Source organism: Mycteria americana, chromosome 2, assembly GCF_035582795.1.
Source record: "Mycteria americana isolate JAX WOST 10 ecotype Jacksonville Zoo and Gardens chromosome 2, USCA_MyAme_1.0, whole genome shotgun sequence".
NCBI lineage: Eukaryota > Metazoa > Chordata > Aves > Ciconiiformes > Ciconiidae > Mycteria > Mycteria americana.
In genome coordinates, this window is record NC_134366.1 from 46,255,802 (window position 1) to 46,277,362 (window position 21,561).

At 43.0% G+C, this 21,561-nt stretch overlaps 1 protein-coding gene across 1 annotated transcript in view; it reads left to right on the forward strand.

Moving 5' to 3' along the window:
- Nucleotides 1-808: 808 nt before the first annotated feature.
- The window catches only part of STT3B (STT3 oligosaccharyltransferase complex catalytic subunit B), a 55,296-nt gene continuing 34,543 nt past the window's right edge, over nucleotides 809-21,561 (forward strand). The window contains exon 1 of the mRNA XM_075493203.1: nucleotides 809-1,379. Within this exon, the coding sequence (XP_075349318.1) occupies nucleotides 1,099-1,379 (281 nt within the window). The 5' untranslated portion in view covers nucleotides 809-1,098. The remainder of the gene's footprint in view (nucleotides 1,380-21,561) is intronic.

A 21,561-nucleotide genomic window follows, 5' to 3' on the forward strand; every position in this document is an offset into this window, starting at 1 on the left:
GCAATGGCCGTCGGAGCCGTTACAACCGTTGGAGCAGCCGCTCGCGCGCTCCGAGGCTGGGGCGCGCTCCGGGGGTGGAGCACGCCCCCACCCCACGGACTACGACTCCCGGCAGGCGCCGCGCCGCGCCGCGCGCCTCGGGAGCCCCCGCGCAGAGCACGCCGGGAGCGTTGTTCAGCCCACACGCACTGCAGCGCCCTTGGCGCGGCGCCGGAGGCCATGGCTCCTCCTGAGGACGCCCACGTGACTCGCACGCCTCGCTCTGATTAGCGCAGACCACCGCCAGTCACCGCTGCCCCTTTTTTTTATCCCCCCAATGGCTGGCGGTGAGTGCAACCTCCCCTACGCGCGCTGCCACGCCTTCACCCCCGCCCCTCCGATTGGCTGCCTGGGCTCGCCCCGCCCCTTTTAAATACCTGTCGCTCTGTGACAGGTCGTCACGGAGTTCCTGCTAGAAGGGCTACCGCGGGGATTGGTCCCTCCCCCCCGCCATCCTCGCCTTCTCTTCGGAGCCCCGCCCCCCCGTAGCTCCTCCCGCGCTGGAGGGCGGCAATGTCAAACCGCTCGCTCGCCAGGATCCGATCCGCGAGCCCTCGTGCCCACCCGCCCCCTCGCCCCTCCCGCCTGAGTCCTCGCGCGCGCGCGGGGCGGCCTCAGCCCCCTGGCGCCGGCCGCGCGCCTGCGGCTCCTCCGCTCTGCCCTCAGCCTGCGCGCGCGCGGCCGCCGGCCCCTCCCCCCGCCTCGAGCCCAGCCCCCGGCTTCTCGGCTCCTCCCCCTCTCCGTCACTGGCCCCGCCCCCGGGCTCGCGCGCCGCGGCGGCCCCCTCCGCTCCGCCCGCCCGCCCGCCCGCCCCGCGCCGCAACTGGCATGGTGACGGCGGCGGCGGGAGGCAGAGCCCGGCTGAGCGAGGAGGCGGCGGCGGCGGTGGCGGCGGCGGCGGGGAGTCAGTGAGGACCGCTGAGGGAGCGGGCGGGCTCCGCCCCTCCCCTGCCGAGCCTCCCTCCCCCTGCCCTTCCTCCCGCTCCCTCCCCCACCCCTCCTCCGCCTCCTCCCCGCACGCGCCAGGCGGAGAGGCTGCGAGGGAGCCCCGGGTACAACATGGCGGAGCACTCGGCTCCCGACAACAAGCACAAACCCGCCGCCAACTCCGTGGCGCTGCTCAACAGCCGCGCCGGGGCGGGCGGCGGCGGCGCGGCGGCGGCGGCTGCCGGCGGCCCCCCGGCGGGCGGAGGCGGCCTGTCGGGGGGCCTGTCGCAGCCGGCGGGCTGGCAGTCGCTCCTCTCCTTCACCATCCTCTTCCTGGCCTGGCTGGCCGGCTTCAGCTCCCGGCTCTTCGCCGTCATCCGCTTCGAGAGCATCATCCACGAGTTCGACCCCTGGTGAGTCCCCGCCGCTGCCGGACGGGACAGGACGGGGAGGCGGGAAAGCCGCCCCCTCACGGGGCGCGCCTGAGGCGGGCGCCGCGCCGTGAGCCCCGGCGGCGGAGGTGGGGGGGCGCTCCGCAGGCTTCCCCCGCCGCGGCCGCCTGCCCCTTGCTCCGCCACTTCGCGAAGTTGCGCCCTGCCTGTTCCCCCGGCCGCCGGGCGGAGGGAGCCGAGAGCCGCGGCCGCCCTGGGAGGGAGGGAGGCAGGCGGTGCGGACGGGACACGCTGTGGCAGGTCGGAGGGAGCCCGAGGGGTCGCGGTGCGCGGGGACAGGCGTGAGGGGCCGCCGCGGGGCAGGGGCCGGGGCCGGCGGGCGGGCGGGGGAAGGGAAGGCCGGGAGCGAGCGGCGGTGCCGGGCACTTTGGTGTCCCCGCAGGGCGGGAGGGAACGCGGCGACGGCGGAGACCTCGGGGACGGGGAGGCGGCTGTTCTCCTGGATCCGGCGGAGTTGCGCGGGCTGGACGCGGTGGAGTTGCGGCAGGACGCTCCGCCGCGCTGCCAAGGGGCACGGGAAAGTTGCGGCGATGGCACGGAGGCGGAGTGCCGGGCAGGAATCGGGGGCTCCGGCGACCGCCGTCGTAATGAAACAGTTGTACCAAGCGTGACCGACGCCCGGGTCCGGCGCTGGTCTCCAGATGTGCGGTGCGGCTTCTCGGAGTGGTCGTTCCTAGAGCCCTTGTCGGCCGGGGAGGGAGGAGGGTGAGGAATGCACTGCAGGAAGTAATCTTCATAAAAGTGACTTGAGGGATTACAGTGAAATGGGTGACATTGATTTACTGCCAGGTGTTTCAAAGCTGCGTTTCTGAGCCCAAGGACTTTTGCTGTTTCCCACGCATCTTGATTTTTCTAAAGATTGCTTTCCCTCCTGTAGAAGCTGTCTGTTCTTTTCCCTGTTGGAGGGGACTGAAATCATGTTATGTATAAGATCTAGAAATGCTGCTCTCATTCCTTGCAGCAAGGCGAAGTGAAAGATGACGGGACTTGTGGGGCAGTTTTTTTAATGCAAAAACGTGACAATGAATTTTTATATTAGTGGCTACTTCATCCTAGGAATCCGTGTTTTTTTGAGAACTTTAAGTAGGGTAAGCGGCAGATGACTTCAGAATAATGAATTCTCTGTTTTTAATTTAAAATTTTATGTCTCAAGTCTTATTGTTAATCTCATGAAGGAAGGAGATGCTTCCTTTTGAAATGTACGGTAGATACTCTGTATTAAACTTAATCTAAAATTGTTACTGAAATTGTACTTATCTGCAAAGCATGCACTCCACTTTGATAGTTTCAAAAGCACAACTTCCTCTTTTCTGGTTGGTTTTTCCCCCCTCGCTCTCCCCCCCCCATCCCCCCCAATGTAATCCATTCACAAATCATGGCTCAGAATAGTGGATAGAGAACAAGGAATTGCTTTGTTTTTAAATGCTGTCTGAAGTAATACACGCTTTGTGATGTGAAAGCCAAATATCTCAAAATATCTTCAAAACATCAAGTAATTGCCCATAATTTAAGTGTTTTTCTGCAAACACGAATGGAAGGAATGCAAACTCTTAATAAAGTTAACAACAGGGAAAGCACAGTTAAACACATTGCAATGAGGCTATGAACCCAGGGTTGTATCCTATGGAGTAGTTCTCAGGTTCTTCTAATCTAAATTTAAGCAAAAAACTTTTTCCTTTCTATCATGGAGGAAACTTTTTTTATGAAGCATACAACCTACATTTTTTTACAACTTTATCTGATTTTTATAATCAAGGCTCATCCTTGTTGGCTAAATGGAAATATTACAGTGTTGAGTTGCATAACTTTTGTTATTAAGCCTTGAAGGACATTAAAAAAGATGCTATGGGAGTTAAGTTCATAGCTGTAATATGGTTGTAAAGATAAACTTCTGGTTTAAGCAATGTGTAAGTTGATGCAAAGTCATCTTCCTGAGTATACAAACGGAAGGCATTGCTGCCTATGCTGCTGTATGTACCTTTGCTAATTAGAGAGTAGATGAAGTTGACAAAACTCATTGATTTTAATGTAGGTCTGTGAGAAGCAGTTGAAATGTCAAGAATCATGCCAATGTCATGTTGCTGCATGCCAGAGATGGTAGAGGCAAATGCACTTAAGTTAATTAGTAGGAACGAGAACCTAAAATGGTAGAAAGTGAGGAAAAACAAAGGGCTTTCTCTATTGCAGCAGCAATATTGGTGGAAAGAGTGAAAAATGATGTCGCTCCTAAATACTGTTGAGTAGCTAGGTAGGAATGGTTTTTCACAGTTGTAAGGGTCTTACAAGTCTGAATCTAGTGTGGAAAAGGAGCTTATGAAAAGAGATTAGAAGCAGTGCTCTATTTTTATTTTTTTTAGCCACTTCTTTAGCAGCTTGTCCAGGTAAACTGGATTCCCCCCCCCCCCGGACACTAGCCACAGTCTTTGCTGGTGGAACAGTTCCATAGTTTTCTCCATTCCTTTGGCTTTTTCTGTCAAGCTTGCATAGGATATCTTGCAATGTTGATATGTCACCTATTCTCTAGTATTCATTTGTCATCAAGAGGTATATTTGATAAAACGAGGAGCACTAGGCAAATCTGTTATTCTTCTGAATGGAAGAAGATTTTTGCCTCAGAGGTGTAGAAAGCTTTCTCATTTACTTAGGAATCCAGTTTTCTGGTATGGACGTAAGAAATGTAGGAGATCTGGGGTGGGAAGAAAGGGAGATTTGCCTTGGGTTTTCTGCATATTAATTGAATCAAATACTACTTTTTTTCTAACATCCCTTTCAAGCTGCATTTCTGACAGTAAATTTAGGTTTTGTTTCGGGGACAGGAGGTTTGATTGTTTTGTAAAATTAGCCTCTGAGACTTCCAGAAATGACCCAAATGTAGTACAATAGGCCAAGGCAGTAGAGAGAGGACAGCTTTTGCTTTTGGTCTCCATTATAATACAATGCCTGTATGAGGCAAAAACAAACTGGTATTTTCAGGTCACCATACTGTCACTTACAAACTTGTAACCTGTCCATCATTACTAAGATTACTGGTTTTTTTCCACATTGAATACCTCTTTTGTATAGTATTGACACTTTATTTTGATTTATTTCTCATGTCTTGTTTACTTTCCATGCTTGAGCTGGTCCAGAGACTTTGAAAAATGCATGTTATTTTTGGCAGCTCCTAGGTCAGGTGAGCTGATACATGAAGTCAGTTGGCATTGACTTTAAGCTCTGCTGTTGACAGGCCTCCAGCATTTAACTTCAGGATCTCATTATCGGGCCAAGAAATTGAAACATGGATAGTGATGGTACGTTGGGATGGACAGGTTTCATGTCTGAAATTTGGTTTATCTGTTGGCTGGTTTGGCAGCTGGGTGGACCAAGAGCATAATTTCTGTGCTACGTACACACAAGTGCACAGTGAAAGCTTTTCATGAAAGTACAACAGCGTGTTTAACTCAGTTGTCAAGCAAGGTCATTCTTTCTGTTAGATGTTGCCTTAAATGCCAGCATGGCTGCTGAACCAAGGCAACCAAAATTACGGAGTACTTGAACAGGGACTACTTTCTATGCAACGGTTTGTCTGAAGTACAGCTCCAGCATGCCTATATGCTATTTCGTTTGGCTGCTTGTATCATATATATAAATAATAATGTATATGTGTGTGTGTATATGTATGTATACATATAAGGTAGATATATCTAGCAAGACCGTTGCATGCTGATACTGCTACTAACTAAACCGGTAACAACCTTGGTACGTCAGTAGTCTTCAGGGAGTGCTATCAAAATAGTAACATTCATTCTATTTGCACAGTTCTTGCCATTAAGTCACACGTGTGAGAACTGTATCTGAATCATTAATCATATCCCATGACATTAGATCAAACTTTTGTCTTTCCCTGAGAATTTTAACAGCTTGCTAAACACCAGATTAACACCAATTACCTTAGGAGTGGAAGAGCTGGCTTAAGCTGGAATGCAGAAGCTCGTGTGTCTGCGCATGAGACCCTCTCCGTACCAGTTTGCACATGCAGGATGGAGCAGTAGTGCGATCTTTGTCTGTTACATTGCCTACCTACTACTGCCAGGAATGTTGTCTCCTGCTGTCCTGCCAGTTCCCGGTACTGAACGGCACTATCACAATCTCATGTACATCTTCGTCTCTTCCAAACCGACATCATTGATCGCTCAAACCACCAGCTTTTTAACTGTCATCAGGGTGACCATTGTTTATCATACCTCACTGAGGTAACATAATTGTGCTGGTGGGAAGTATGGTTTATATATATGATAGCGATCCACTTTCTCATCACTGATACCATCATCTACCATTAGTGGACTTTGGTGAATGGGGATGAACTGGTGAAAATAAACATAAGGTTGGTGTCATTGCTTGCATTTCAGAGGCAGACAGGTTAAAGGAAGTTAGGATTTTATCTTGGGCACAGCTGAAAAGGCAGATTTTGCTAGGCTCAAATCATGTTTGCTAGATGGATTCTTGGGCTGTTCTGAACTTTTTTTCATTAATGAAAATTTAAATTAACACCTATAAATATGATATGAAAGCTTCATTAAAATACGAAGTGTGACTCAAGTGAACATTAGAAGTGGTGTACAGAATTGATTGAACACTGGAGGTTGTGTAAATGTATTGATTTCATTGGGAGAGAGTAAGGTTGTGGGTTTGTGTTGTAGTTAGCTGATCCGATGGTTGCCTTTTGGAGTTGCCTCTTCTGTCACCCACTGTGCAGTCCTGCTTTTTTCTTTGTGCTTGCTCTAAAGCACTCATGGTGAGTTGATTCACTGAGGTAAATTGTCAAAATACTGCAACATTTTAGTTCCCTGAGCCTGCCCACCATCAATTTTTATATTGCAGTTTAGTTTCTTATTTTTGAGGAAGAATACAAGTGCTGGGAGGGAATGTAAATAGCAACTGATTTTAGAGGGTAAACTGGGATTGAGTGGAGACATGTATACATATAAAAACAGTGTGTGTTAAGACACTGGAGCAACAGGAGTGACAAAAGAAGGGGTATATAGCAGTGAATGAAAGGACCTTAAGCTGGTGTTCATAAGGGGAAAAAATTTCATATAAAGAGGATGATAATGTTGATAATCTCAGCTAACAGTGCTCAGTCTGTAGGCTACAGGCAGATGTGGCCCACCCAGATAATTCATCTAGCCATTGCTTACCTGCTAGTGACTCTTCTTGCTGGGCAAACAGACAGCAGATTGCATAGTAAATGTGTTCTTCTTGAGGGGTGGCAGCCACTATCATCTCCCAACTGCTCCCTTTCTGGAGGCTTTCACCCCATCGCATGGTCTTGTTGCAGGTGAGTCCATGAATGTGGATCTGTTTAGAAAACATTTCCCACCCACTTTAGGATTCTTTTCCTAAACACTTCCTTTTGTTTATAATCTTCAACAACTTCCAGACCTTGGGAAAGCATTTGATTCCAATCCAGTTTGAATATAATCACTTCAGATTGATTCCGAGATGTTGCAAATGTCATGAGATTCATATTAAAAACTTACTACAGTATCTTCATTCACAAGCTTTTTGATTTTATGAAATGAGAATTACTCTATTTCTATTTTATAGGAATGTATTTTAAAAGATTGTGTGCTTACTGTCAGTGAACAGTTGGATTAAGTATTTTGTGACTTTTTTCTAAATGTAAGATACAGACATACTACATTTGAATGATGAAAGTTGTTTATACTCTAGTAATACTAATAATTTTAGCAGGATTTCAGGTAGCTCAAACTCATTTCTGCCATTTTATTATAGTAGGAAAAATACTCTAGCGTAGTCTCCAAATCTGATTTAGCGGGGCCTGTGTGTTCATGAAGGGCAAGTTTAGAGATTTCTGTGTTCTTGGAGAATAGCCTGCCACGTATCTTCCCCTTCCCCCCTTTCTAATGAGGAAGATCCAGATCAGGCATCTTTTTTGATCACTTCTATTCCAATATGAGATGTGTTGAGAAACTCTGTTAGCACAGGTCAGTCTCTGGCTTTTGGGGCTTTCTAGATAATAAGATAATAAATCCTGTATGTCCAGGGACTTGAACAGCCTTTCCTTGTTTAGGTACTTGGAGGGTGCTGTTTTGAAGCTAAGTAAACATTTCTAGACGGTTGATACGGTGTTAACAAGTCAAGAAGATGTGCAGTTGACTGTGATGAACTTCTCTACTGCTTAGGAAATTGCAGAAATAGGTAAATATTAGAAATCTAATGGAAGGAGGACAATCTGGAAAAAGAAGATTGGACAGAGTTGAAGGCATAGCAGAGACTGAGTGGGGAGACCTCAGACTAGATTTGATCAGTTAGACTGGTGCAGCTGAAAAGCGGTTCACCATGTGGCCTCATAAAATAACATTCATGTAAGAATCAAACCTCTGCTCCATCTCTACTATTGTTTCCTACCATCTTTACTTAGCAGGAAGTGTTTCTTTCCTCACTTGCACAACTTTTAATTGGGGTGAAAGCCTTATCAGACTTCATGTGGGTGGAGTAATGCAGTAATGCATGAGAAGGTAGGAGGGGCAGTGTTCATGAAGCACATGCAGGGTATGGTTCAGTAGAGAGACTACTACTACAGTCTTCTTTTAGAAAACATAGGAGGTGAGACAGAATGCTTGCGAAGTGTTGACCCTTTTATTGATTTGTGGATAGCAGAGTGAAACTTGAGAAGGAAAATGTATCTGAATGTTTTATGTAGGCTGGGTTGAACCCAACTGGCAAGTTTAGCTTTTAATGCCATGATTTTTTTCCCCCGCCCCCCCAAACAGTCTTCAGCAAATACAAGCACTTGACTAGCTAGAGCAAATGCTATGATGAAAATCCTTGAATGGACTTCTCTTGGCAGATATCCTATTATTTGAGCAGCTTAATATGTTCTGTTTTTTAAACAGAAATTTGATTTGATTACATAGGGTTAGGGTGGTTTATAAAGGTTACCTTTTGCTTCCTATCATAATTCTCTCTCTAATAGTCTCTGGTTTTGGCAGCCTGTAATCCTAATACTCATGTTTTTAAATCTGTCTCATGTTGAACTGGTGGGGGAAGCGGAGAATAAAAATTTTGGACAGTAAAGCTAGCAGGAAAATTCAAAATCGTATAGGTACTAATAGTTTTTTAAATGGGTTGGGGTAGGTTGGGTTTAGGGAGGTGTCTTTGCTGTTCCACCAGGATCTCTTCTGATTCAGTCAGGTTATTTCCCATTTAATGTCTATCTGTGCACGTGCTGCAGAGTTTCCTCCTTAATTTTTGAAAATTCACTTCTTGAAAGCCCTTTGAGGTACATTTGTACTGACATTTAGGGCTAATCCTGAGGGCTGCTTTCTACTTAGCAGAACCATTAAAGCTGCTGCTTTCAGAGCCTGTGGATCCTGCACCCTGTAGCAGGGCATGTGGAGATGTTTTTATTATTATTAACTCCTTTAGCAAAACTTCTTCTAACCATCAGTCTTACCACTTGCTTGGAGAACAAAGTGAACTTAGGACAAGTATTGCTATCCTCTTTCTGTGCTTTACGTCTGCAGTAAATTTTGTACTATGTCCAACGGAGAGACTTCATTTCCGGCCCTGTAGCTGAGCAGAGCTTGTGATCTTTATCTGAGCTGTTGCTGAGAATCAAGCTGAGGTATTTTTAATGTGGGTAGCTGGTAGGTCTGGGCTTGAGAGGTACCATGAAAATGACCCTAATGCTGCACTGCACCTTACGTAAGTTGAAGCAGCCCTAGGAATGACTTCAAGGACATAGATAAAAACAAAATAGATCAGCTTCTCTATTTCTCAACTTACTGCTGCTTTCCCAGGCTAAAAGCTCCTTTGGCATATGGGAATTAAATGCTTCCTATACTTCAAAAGTTCTTGCTATTAAGTGAGGCAATATCCCTGTGCTTTAGAAAGAGAAATGGTCTATTTTAAAAAAGGAAAACAGTGTTTGTCCATGAGTGTTTGTAAGAGCAGGAAACAGCATTTAAAATGTCTGCCTACTATGGGAGACCCAAGTCCGGTACCATATGTACTTTTTAAAGAGCCTGTCCAATATAAATGACTGGGGTATGTGGACTGTAATGATAATTACTTCCAGGTGTTACAAGGCTTATTGTATCATTTTCTGTGGCAGTTGATTTATATGGGTTGTGTTAGTTTGTTAGTCAAAGAGCATGTTGGAGTTCTGTTCAGCTGATAATCCATAAAGACAGAATTGCAAAACACCTTCTCAAAACTCCCCTCACTTGAAACAAACAAAAATCTTGGGAAACTACATTGCAACTGAGGATGCAAGTTTGGCTTGATAATTGATTTTTAGTGGTGTTCTTAATGGGATTGCTGTTGTCTTCTAGACTGTTTTACACAGTATTATTCACATCTATTTAAAAAGAGTGGCTCACTATGCATGGGCACCATCTATCCTGTTTGTTGAAGGTAAATGGATTTTGCAGAAGGGAAAAATAGCATGTAATTATGTAATTTTAAACTGTTCTGGCACACGTGGCTGGGCAGCCTACATTTTGTGAGTTCTTTGCTCTATTTTTTTCAGTCTCTGCGTTCATTTTTTTGCAATTGTTATACTATAAATGGTAGCTAACTTTTTTAACTCCAAAGAGTGTGATTTTATTTATTTTTATTCTGATCTTCTCAATAGATGGATATTTTAAGGAAATCTAGGTATGGAAGCACCTGTTTGAGGATGCAGCTGACTGGGAAGACCACATGTTGAACTGTGCTTGTGTGCTATAGCCAGAGGATTTGAAAATCAGCAATGTGTTTTCTTGATGCAGAAGCAAAACATAACAAAACAAGCCTACTTGTCCTGAATACTTTTCTTTATGTCTATGTTTATCCAGCTTTTTTTTTCCCTGTAGTCTATTGCATATGTCGAATATGCTTCCTTCCTATACTAAACTTATCCCAAACAGCATTTGGAAGTTCAGTTGAATAACTTAGAATTTCATAAATATTGTTGGGAATGTGTATGTTGAAAAAGGCATTTTCATCTTCATGGCTGAAATATTTAAAGTTTGTCATTTGGGTATTAAAGGCCTTTAAAATGCCTTTAATTCTTTCTCTGGTGATAGATAAAATGCCTGAAAGTTGCAGATCTTCTAATTTAGAAAGTCAGTGAAACAAAATTGGAGCTTTGGCGTTATTACATTGATGTTAACAATGGAAGTAAATGGGCATCTCTTTGGCTTGCTTTACTGCAGAACAAGAGTAATGAAAGCTAATGCAGCGTTTGAGTTTTCCAGGAAGTTGTGTAATGCTACTGTGTTTTGCCTTTTTTTATCTTATACAGGTGACTGGAATGATTTATCTAATGTCAAATGTCTCAAGTAATAGTTGAAAAACTGTTGCATATGTCTCATAATTCATTTTACTCTGTAACCTTTCATTTGCCAAATAGAAAATGGATTTTGACACTGGAGAGACTACCTTAAACATTTGCAACAGTATCTTAATTTGTGATGTCTCAGGTCAGCTAGTAATGACAAATGTAATTTTTCTCCTATGGCTAAACATGTTCAGGAGCCAAGGAATTTTTAGTGCTTTAATTTTGTAATCCACTGCTACTTCACCAACGCTCCCCCCACCCTGCCACAGTAAAGCCCAATTTTTGCTTGGGAGAAGACTGGATGATGTGTGTTGTGTCAAATGTGTCATGCTTTTAATTGTTTCATCACTGAATTTTATTTTCTAGCTTTTGCTTTAATAAATTAACTTAAGGGTCCCTTTTTCCTTATGCTTCCATTATACTCCAGGTTCAACACAACATTCTTACCTATGCACATCATGGTTTTGCTTTGTGATAGTATGTCCTATACAGTGCCATCTGCTGTCTTCTTTCAGAGCTATCTTCAAGAAGAAAAAGCCACAGAACAGGTTTAAATGTTAGTTGAATGGTACGTTTACCTGGGAAGTTAAGCAGTGTTGTCTTCTATTTCAGTGTCTAATATGCTGTGCTAGAGTACCCGTGGATATCATTTGCACGTTGGAAAACACATGGAAGGCAATTCCAAAGGTTCCTTTGAGAACCTCCAGGAAGCTGCTGATGGCAGTTCAGAGTGTTTTGAGTAAAACCTGACTGTGAATATCTACAATATGACAAGGTGCTGTTAAGCTTGTCTTCATCACTATTAATTGACCTTATTTGCATCTAATCAAGTGGAGCGGTTCTCCCGAATTTCCTATCATCTGTTGGACATTTCCTGGGATAGTTTTCTGCTGTGTTAACAACTTAAGGCAACTCGCAGAAATCTGATAAGCACAGGTGTCAGGATCTGCAGCTGGATGCAGGGAGAGGGAAACTCCCCTTTTCCAGCAGCAGTGAGCTACTATATTGGCACATCTTGTACCCTGATCCAATCTCAAGTATCTACGAGTTCTCCAGCCAACAGGCTGTGGGTTATTGAGGGGTGAACATATCAATAGTTTCTACTAAAGCTCTTCTACTGTGCTGTAACTGTTTAAAAGTTCTGCCAGAAATCAGATTGTCATTGCTTAAATGGTTATATGGGATATGGGGAATCTAGAGATGAATTCCTCTTCTGAATCAGGAAAGCTAACTCTAGTTTTCTAATTTAAATGCGCCTTTGTGGAGAGAGAGTTGAGAGGGCATACAGTCTGGTGGGGATTGAAGTGTGAAAGGTCCTGGAACAGGCCAATTTAATTCATGTCTGGAGAGCGAGTAGAGAGAAGATTTAGGATTATGTGACCTAAGAACTATCCCTTGAGAACAACTGCTAGGTCCTTCCCAACAACTCTCACGTATCCCCTGCAATACCCCTCTTTTCAACCCCGCCTGAACTGCAACTGATCCTCTTGCTTTAGTATCCTCCTTTTCCCATTCCTTTTCATGAGCAACCAGACGTTCATTTTACCTTACCCCATTTCATGTGGCAATGGGGGAGAAGGGGAAGCATGGTACCTCAAGTCAGTACTTGTTATTTAATAAAACAGCATTAGAAATTAAACTCGTCCCTTTTAATGTTCATTAATATAAGACAGGAGGGCTATAGCTACCAAACTGTATACTAATGTAGCCAGCTGGTCAAGGAGGTGATGTGTTTTGGAAAGAACATGCTCCTGGACATATGATAATCGAGGCAATGGTGAGCGTAGTCTGTGAATATTTCTGTAATAGCATTTGTGGCAGAAAGGCGTCACATCTTCAAAGCATGTGTGTATAATATTAAGCCTAGTTCATCTTAACAGTGTTCCCCCACCTCCACATTTTTATTGTATTTTTGTTTTTTTTAAAAGCCCCTTTAAGGTCACTTCTAAACATGAATTGGATTTTACTAAAGTGACAGAGGAGCACAGTGAAATAGTTTGATAGCTACAATATAGTAAGACTAAGCAATGCTAGAAATTCCATCACGTAATGAGAAAACAAACATGTAACTTTAATTTCACATTGTACATGGCAGGAATTTAATATTAATTATAAATACTGTCTTAAATGCTGAGCACTGTAGTCACTGCAGTACACTTAACCTGCGGTGTTTCTGTGAGGACACCTAATAAAAAGCAAATAATGTTTTGTTATTAGACTTTTGTGTTTCTTGTGCATGGTCACTAAAGAAACATTGGTAACCATTAAATACTATTCTTAACAGGCTGAATTAAATTCAGTGAAAACTTGCCTTTTTTTAATTTAGATTTACTTGAAACAGTAAAAAGATATAAAATAAATGTAGTGAATAACTAATTTTAAATTCTGCTTGCCATACTTATTTCAGAATAAATCAGACATTGAAAGTTCATCAAGAATGCAAAATATCGTTAAAAAGATAAACTCCAGTCTGTGTGTTGTAGGGAAGGATGAAGACCACTTTCTGTTGTCATCTACTTTCCTGGTCTTTGTTTATTTTATTGATGATTTTTTGGTGATATTTTATTTTATTTATCCTATTCCCACATTAGTTTCCTCCAGTGTGAGAATATGCAGTCACTTTGCAAACAGCTGGAAGTCTTTCTGCCTTCAGCTGGAGGCCACCATCCCTTCTGCTAGACTGTATTAATAGATCATGTGAGTACTCCTAATCTGCTTCAGAGAAAAATCAGGTGAAATAGGTTAGATCATCTTTAGAGTGGTTTGCTTTTTAGCTGCTATTCAAGCTAATTTTTCTGATTTGGGCACAGAAGTAGATTAGGAGTGCTTCTGCACTCCTTTTAAGTAGCAAAGGTCAGTTGAAGGATAACTGCCACAGTTAAGTTTGGGTGTGTAATTCAGTACAAGGCATCCTGGAGTTGTAAATTTTTATCCCCCCACCCCATCCTTTTGCACTTTGGGCTATATTCATGCCTTTTTCTTTTCAGCTTTATTTGATTAGGGCATAATTAGATCTATCTCTAGGTTTCTGCAAACCCTGGGCATATTGTTTGGTTTGTTCTGCAGGTGGCTATATATGTATATCTATATACATACATACCCACAGCAGTAAATTGCCTGATTAATGCAATATTTATGTCTATTTCTGCCAGGTTACTGAAGGGTTAAGCAGAATTTGAGCAGGCATATTTAAGTTAGATAAAATTAGGTCTTTAACCCAGCCTCAATCATTGGACAGAAATTGTTCGAGTTAGATAGACTGTCTGTTTCTGCTCTGATGATGCTTTGTATTATTCACTCTGAAACATTAATTTCTAATTTTTCAGCATTCATTGTAGTAAAAAGTCAGTAAGTCAGTATTGCAACAGATGGAGCTGAACAGGTGCTCTATGAGAGGTCCAGCTTCTTGGACTAAACATAATCTACGTACAGAAAGGACAATTGGAAGAAAGCACAGTCAGAGAATTCAGGTAACTGAGAGCTAGTTGCAAGAGGAAGAATAGCAAGTGCATTAAGAGAGATACTAAAGAGCAAATATTTATGGAATATTGGATTAAACACTACATTATTTTAACTTGCTAAACTGACTTACACTGCTGACATGCAACCACAGCACTGTAGATTCTTTTCATTTCTGTGAGCTAACAAAAAACTTTGTTGACATAATCTGTACAGAGTGGTTTGATATCTAATGTCCGATTCTGGCTGGACCTACTCTTTCTAATGTTACATGGAAGTTCAAGCAACAGGCTGTTGGTTATTGAGGAGTGAACACAATAGTTTCTGCTAAAGCTCTTCTACAGTGGTATAACTGTGTAAATGTTGTGCCAGAAATAAGATTGTCATTGCTTAAATGATTATATGGGAAGTTGGGGACCTAGAGCCTTTCTGAGGGTCCTGTTTACTTTTTACCATGTCTTGTATTTTACAGGGTAGAAATGGTCTGCCAGGCCACCTTGCATCCAGACTGATTCCTTAAATTTCACTTAATGGGAAATGATTGTGAAGTTGGTTCAACTGCATTTTAGTGTAGCTGGTAATTCCATAGTTGCCACTGCATTGTAGCATACAGATGACTTTATTATGTAATAGAGATGATGACTGTGCCGCATACTCCCAAATAGTTAAAATATAATTAAAATACCCGCAATGAATAAGAAATACCCTTTATTTCACTCTGTATTTCAGACTATTACAGAAATTAGTATTCTTTTCTGGGTACATATTAGATCTTGCTACAGTATAGCAGGTAGTATGTTTGAGATTAGTTTAATAAGAGTCCACTATATTTGTTTAGGTGTTGTAGGTTGCTTTGTTCTATAGTAGAAGACCATGAAAAAAGTGGCTTGGGAGCTAGCCATCCACTGTTCCCAGTCAGTTCTTGTGAAACAGGCATGTTCAGCCCATTGATTTCTAGTATCACATTTCTCACAGAAAGAATATTTTGCTGCTTAAAATATATTATTCAGGTAATTGCCTTTTGAATTCCTTTCTGCTGACCAGATCCTCATGTACCAGCCTTTAACTTAGAAGGTCCTGAAGTTAAGCTGCCTCCGTCCTGTTAAAAACAAGTACAGCATGAATCTGTTTCATCCGGAAGAAACATCCTTCTTGAACATATTCTTGAATTCAGTGCAAAGCCTTCAGAGTTGCAAGATGTAAGGCTAATGTGCCACAGAGTAGCCCAGTAGCACTCAGAAAAAAACAGACATAACACTGTAGGGGCTTTTGAGTTTGTGATAGTTAATACTGGATTGAGCAGAGAAGTGATGCCTCTCAAGAAGCTGATGCTGTCAAAAGGTATGCAACCAATATTGCCATTAGTATTGATGTGAGTCATAGTGTAGTATCTGCAGTGAAGTGTGTGTCCAGTAGAGAAGAAAACAAGCATTCAATTTTTCCCCGTAGGAATTTCACATTATTCTGTTTGCATCTTATCATTGAAACCTCTTGGGAATTTTGACTGTCCCGAGAAAAAATGGCATCATGACTTTCTTCTTAGGTCTAAAATGTTGTTAAATGTTATGAATGGCAGGCTTCACTGGCAAACTATGTCTTTTAGTATTGATAAAACTAACTCTTTTCTTAATAATTTGCCTTGAGACATGGAATAATTCAGAAGCAAGAGAGAAAAAAGTAATGAAAAAGCCTAATAGGCATCAGAGGAAGTGTCTGAAACTGTAGGCAGATACATGCGCACTACAGTGATGATGGGAAGCATATCGTGGCTTCAGATGTGGTATATTGTTTGAAAAGTGTAAGCTGTGGTCATGGAATGCTTTAAAAAGCTTGCAGCTCTTTAGCAAAAATATTGAAGATGCCCTGGGCTCTCTGAAGAAGTTAGAGTGACTGTATGCTCCCTGTAGAATTTCATATCATTAAGCTACTGGTGGCATGCAGTTCTTGATTTTAGCACTCGCGAAGCGTGACATTGCAGGCAGTGAAAATACCATGCCAAGTAGTGGCAGTAGGAATGCTGTAATCCTTCTTAAACACATTGAGGACATTCTCATATTCTTAATGGCTATTCTTAATGGTTATTCTATAACCATTCTGGTATTCTTCAGGATTTCCATTGAGCATGGTTGAATGCTGGACCTGAAAAAATAGGTGCCCTTCTGGTTGTGCCATCCAGCTTTTTTTTCCTGCCTGGGCTTCCTACTGGTCTTTTCCCATCAGGGATTATTCTAATGGTATTACAAACAGGAGGAGTTTTGTTGCTCAGCTGGATTCCAGGAGCAGAATCTTCTTCCTCCTTTGACTCAGAATTTCCATCTTTTCTGAAGTTAGGTGGCCACATCACTGCAGAACTTCCTGCCATTTTATTACTTTAGCATACTAACTACCCTTCATATAACAAAGGAGTCTTTGCCACATTTTTCTGAGTGAGCGTGTTTGTTCAGAATTAAGAAATCTGAAGTCAAAAGCAAGATCATGACCACTTTTGGACCTGAGGAAACTCAGAATGATAGTACTGCTGCCAATTCTCTTATCAAACACTAGACTTCTGGTTGACAGTCAACTTGCAGGATGTGTATTTATCTTTTCAAATGGCCCTACTTGCAACAAAACCCCTAAAGATCAGTTGGGTCTCTCTAAATGTAGGTCACCCTTGGGAGCTTTCACCAAACACTTGATATGATATTAGTTGAGGCTTATCTCAGAATACAAAGAGTAATTACATATCCATGTATTTTGAGATAAAATCATAAAGACTAAGCCATAAAAAATTCCATATTTAACCCCCTAAAAATGACAGAATTAGGACAATATTACAGAATCACAGAATCACAGAATCATATAGGTTGGAAAAGACCTTTAAGATCATCGAGTCCAACCATAAACCTAACACTGCCAAAAACCACCACTACACCATGTCTCTAAGTACCTCATCCAAACATCCTTTAAATACCTCCAGGGATGGCGACTCAACCACTTCCCTGGGCAGTCTGTTCCAATGCTTGATAACCCTCTTGGTGAAGAAAAATTTCCTAATATCCAGTCTAAATCTCCCCTGGCGCAACTTGAGGCCATTTCCTCTTGTCCTATCACTTGTTACCTGGGAGAAGAGACCGACACCCACCTCTCTACAACCTCCTTTCAGGTAGTTGTAGAGAGCGATGAGGTCTCCCCTCAGCCTCCTTTTCTCCAGGCTAAACAGTCCCAGCTCCCTCAGCCGCTCCTCATAAGACTTCTGCTCCAGACCCTTCACCAGCTTCGTTGCCCTTCTCTGTACACGCTCCAGTACCTCAATATCCCTCTTGTAGTGAGGGGCCCAAAACTGAACACAGTATTCGAGGTGCGGCCTCACCAGTGCCGAGTACAGGGGCACAATCACTTCCCTAGTCCTGCTGGCCACGCTATTTTTGATACAAGCCAGGATGCCATTGGCCTTCTTGGCCGCCTGGGCACACTGCTGGCTCATATTCAGGCGGCTGTCAACAAACACCCCCAGGTCCTTCTCTGCCAGGCAGCTTTCCAGCCACTCTTCCCCAAGCCTGTAGCGTTGCATGGGGTTGCTGTGGCTCAAGTGCAGGACCTTGCACTTGGCCTTGTTAAACCTCATACAATTCACCCCAGCCCATCGATCCAGCCTGTCCAGGTCCCTCTGCAGAGCCTGCCTCCCCTCCAGCAGATCAACACTCCCACACAACTTGGTGTCGTCTGCAAACTTACTGAGAGTACACTCGATCCCTTCGTCCAGATCATTGATAAAGATGTTAAACAGAACTGGCCCCAACACCGAGCCCTGGGGAACACTGCTTGTGACCGGCCGCCAACCGGAGTAAACTCCATTCACCACCACTCTTTGGGCCCGGCCGTCCAGCCAGTTCTTTACCCAGCGAAGAGTACACCCGTCCAAGCCATGAGCAGCCAGTTTCTCCAGGAGAATGCTGTGGGAAACCGTGTCAAAGGCTTTACTGAAGTCTAGATAGACAACATCCACAGCCTTTCCCTCATCCACTAGGCAGGTCACCTTGTCATAGAAGGAGATCAGGTTGGTCAAGCAGGACCTGCCTTTCCTGAACCCATGCTGGCTGGGCTTGATCCCTTGGTTATTCTCTACATGCTGTGTGATAGCACTCAGGACGATCTGCTCCATCAGCTTCCCCGGCACCGAGGTCAGGCTAACAGGCCTGTAGTTCCCCGGGTCCTCCTTTCGGCCCTTCTTGAAGATGGGCATCACATTAGCTAATCTCCAGTCAGCAGGGACTTCCCCAGTTAGCCAGGACTGCTGGTAAATGATGGAAAGGGGCTTGGTGAGCACATCTGCCAGCTCCTTCAACACTCTCGGGTGGATCTCATCAGGCCCCATAGACTTGTGAGTGTCTAAGTGGTGCAGCAGGTCACTCACCATTTCCCCCTGGATTATGGGGGCTCCAGTCTGGTCCCCATCCCTATCTTCCAACTCCAGGGGCTGGGTACCCATAGAACATTCGGCCCTGCTAATAAAGACTGAGGCAAAGAAGGCATTAAATTCTACATCAGCCAAAGCTTTTATTTTTTCTTTCTGATGGACTTGACTTAATAATTGTCTTTTTCAATCAACTTCAGTAAGGACTGTGCAAACATGTTCCATGTCTCTTGTGAAAAAGCAGGGTAGGGTTAATGTGTTCATGACTCCTGGGTGTTTGCTGTGCAGTGAGGTGCAGAAGCTCCAGTTGAGTGTGCAAAGTGATAACATCTTCCACATAAAACTGTGCTAGGTGTGCATCTAGAGAAATTCCAGAAAAAAGATTTGTGGACACACAAGTACTTGATTATATATAAATGTTCTAATTAGGGACAATTCATGCAGTGTATCTTTATGTTTGTATTAGATTTAAGATCTGATAAAATCATTCTGCTGGCATCCGCTTAAGTTAAGAAGAAAGGAACATGAGATTTTTCTGAAATAAAGTTGCCTGGTTGCTCTTCCATTTTGCAGAGTTATGTCAGGTTTAGCTCAGGTAAATGGAGGACCACCCTCTGTCTTGCTGGTTCTTACATATGTAGAGCTCAGTGTATATGTTTTCTCCATTCTTATTGGGAGGTCTGTAACACCTTGGTTTTGGGTTGTGGGCGGTAGGAAAGGCTCTTTACCTGTCATAAGTACTTTTGCCTACAAGTATTGCTGGTGCAAAATTCTGGTCTTGTTTAGTTGAAACTGGCTTAAATGTCCATGCGTACTTTTCCAAGGTTATAAACTCAACACAAGTAAGCATTTTCATGATGAGAAATACTGCCGTAGTGCATTGAATTCATTATGTGATTGATTACTGTACTTCCATTTTAAGAACCATATGCAAAACTCATTGTGGTAGTTACTTATTTGTAGATACAGACTTCAGAATAAGTCTTTCAGGATGGTGTGCTAGTAGTATAATATGTAGGCAAGCAGGTGTCCTAAAATTTAATATGGAATACTGTATATATGTTTCTTCGTTTCATTGCAAGTTACTGAACTTTCTCATTAGGTTTTACATAAAAGCATTGCACTGAATAAATTCTTCCTTTGGATGCAAAGAATATGTTGGATATGGAGTCAATCTGCGACTGTCTTTTTCAAGAATCTAGACTTTCCATCTCTAATTAGATGCTGTATGGCAGAATTTATTCTGTAATCTACATTTGCATTAAAAACTGACTCCTAGAATTGCTCAGATAGCTTGTAATGTTCACAGTTAGTTTGTGTCATGTCATTTTTCCGAATTTGCAGATGTGAAATTTTTGTGCATCTGCAGCTGAAGACTTTTAGAGCACAGAAGCCTTTATAATTGCAGGCTTAGAAAATTTTCAGCAGAGTCTGTTAGTAAGGAGATTATATATTCTCCGATGGCTATAAAATGCCAGATAAAAAATCTAGATGATGGAGCAATAGTAGCATGCAACTGATAGGGTTTTAGACGGTCAATGACATTCCCACAAGAAGCAACACTCCAGTCTTGTGCCCTGTTGTAATGGGAGGGTCAAATGAATTCCATCGCCATCAGTGTAATTTGCCTTAAATGTTGTTAAGATCTGAACAAAGTAACTGCATTGCTGTACGTGTGCTCTTTTCCTATATGTTCTTACTTTCTCAGTAGGCTGAATTTTATTTGAATGTTCATCTTAAATAGTACTTTTGTCAAGGAAATACTAAACTTAGGAATGTCAAAGCCAGAGATGTCTCCTTATAAATATAGCAGTAATTGTTGCTGGGAAGTGCTGGAGAATTCTGTAGCTCCTGGATAGAGCAAGTGACCGCTGTGAATAGCATTAACTAATCATCTTAACAGCTTTACCTTGTGTCATCAAAAAAGCAGTTCATTCAAAGCCAAGCATGAACAGATAGTTAACATTAAGTATTAACAGTACATAACATATAACTGAAAACTTTTCAGGCTTTATTTTGCAAGTTGCCTAGTTAAGCTTACCAAATTAATGTTGCTACTAAAAAAAAAAATGCCTGTGCTTGGTTACTTTGCTGTTGCTGCTTGGGCTCTGTTCTATGCTGAAATTGAAATATGCTTCGAAAATGAGAACCATATCTTTATTAACTCATCTTCAGTTTTCTACTGAACCAACCAATATAGGTATCTCTAATAGTGCTACAAAGTTAATGGTACCATGCATAGAGCACTTTTGTGATCATTAGAGCATCCCCCAAAAGGTTCAAACTACAGTATCAGCCTAATTTGGTGGTTGGGACTTTGAATTCTGAAATGTGCAAAGACTTAGGATTGTTTGATGATTCCTTTAAAGCTTAACTCAGAGGAGGAGACAGTTCAAACTACAGACCTGACAGAAAGAGGCAAGGAGAACAGCAGAGCATCACTTTTCCTCCTAGAACATCAGCTAAAATAAGAAAAGTCAACGCTTACTGGTGTTAGTCAGTCAGGTTCTTAAGAGCTCTTTCTGCTGAATGTTAGCAAGTGTTTATCTTCTTGACAACATGGACTGAGAACTTGAATATTCTTCTCAGTCTTTCAAGCTAAGTTCTTAATTAGGCATGTGCTTCACATAATTTTGTTCTTTATTCTTCTCAGATCTGTTTCAGATTGACTTGTCTCAAAGGGATGAGGAAGGATGAGAGGGGATCTTGGGAAATGGGTGAACAGTTCCCAAACCTCAAGATCAGATGGGTGTGAGGGTTGAGGGTGGGAGAAAAGGGATCCTTTCCTTCAGTCTGGTCCTGTCATGTAGTACTTCATCCTATTTAGTCGCTGTAAGCAGCAGCGTACTGTGGTTACACTGTGGAACAGTAATAATGTGTTCCTTTGTCTCCTTGGCTAATGTCTAGCCAGTCAGAAAGAAGGCTGGATACAAACCCCAAATATCACCTATTCTTGCTGC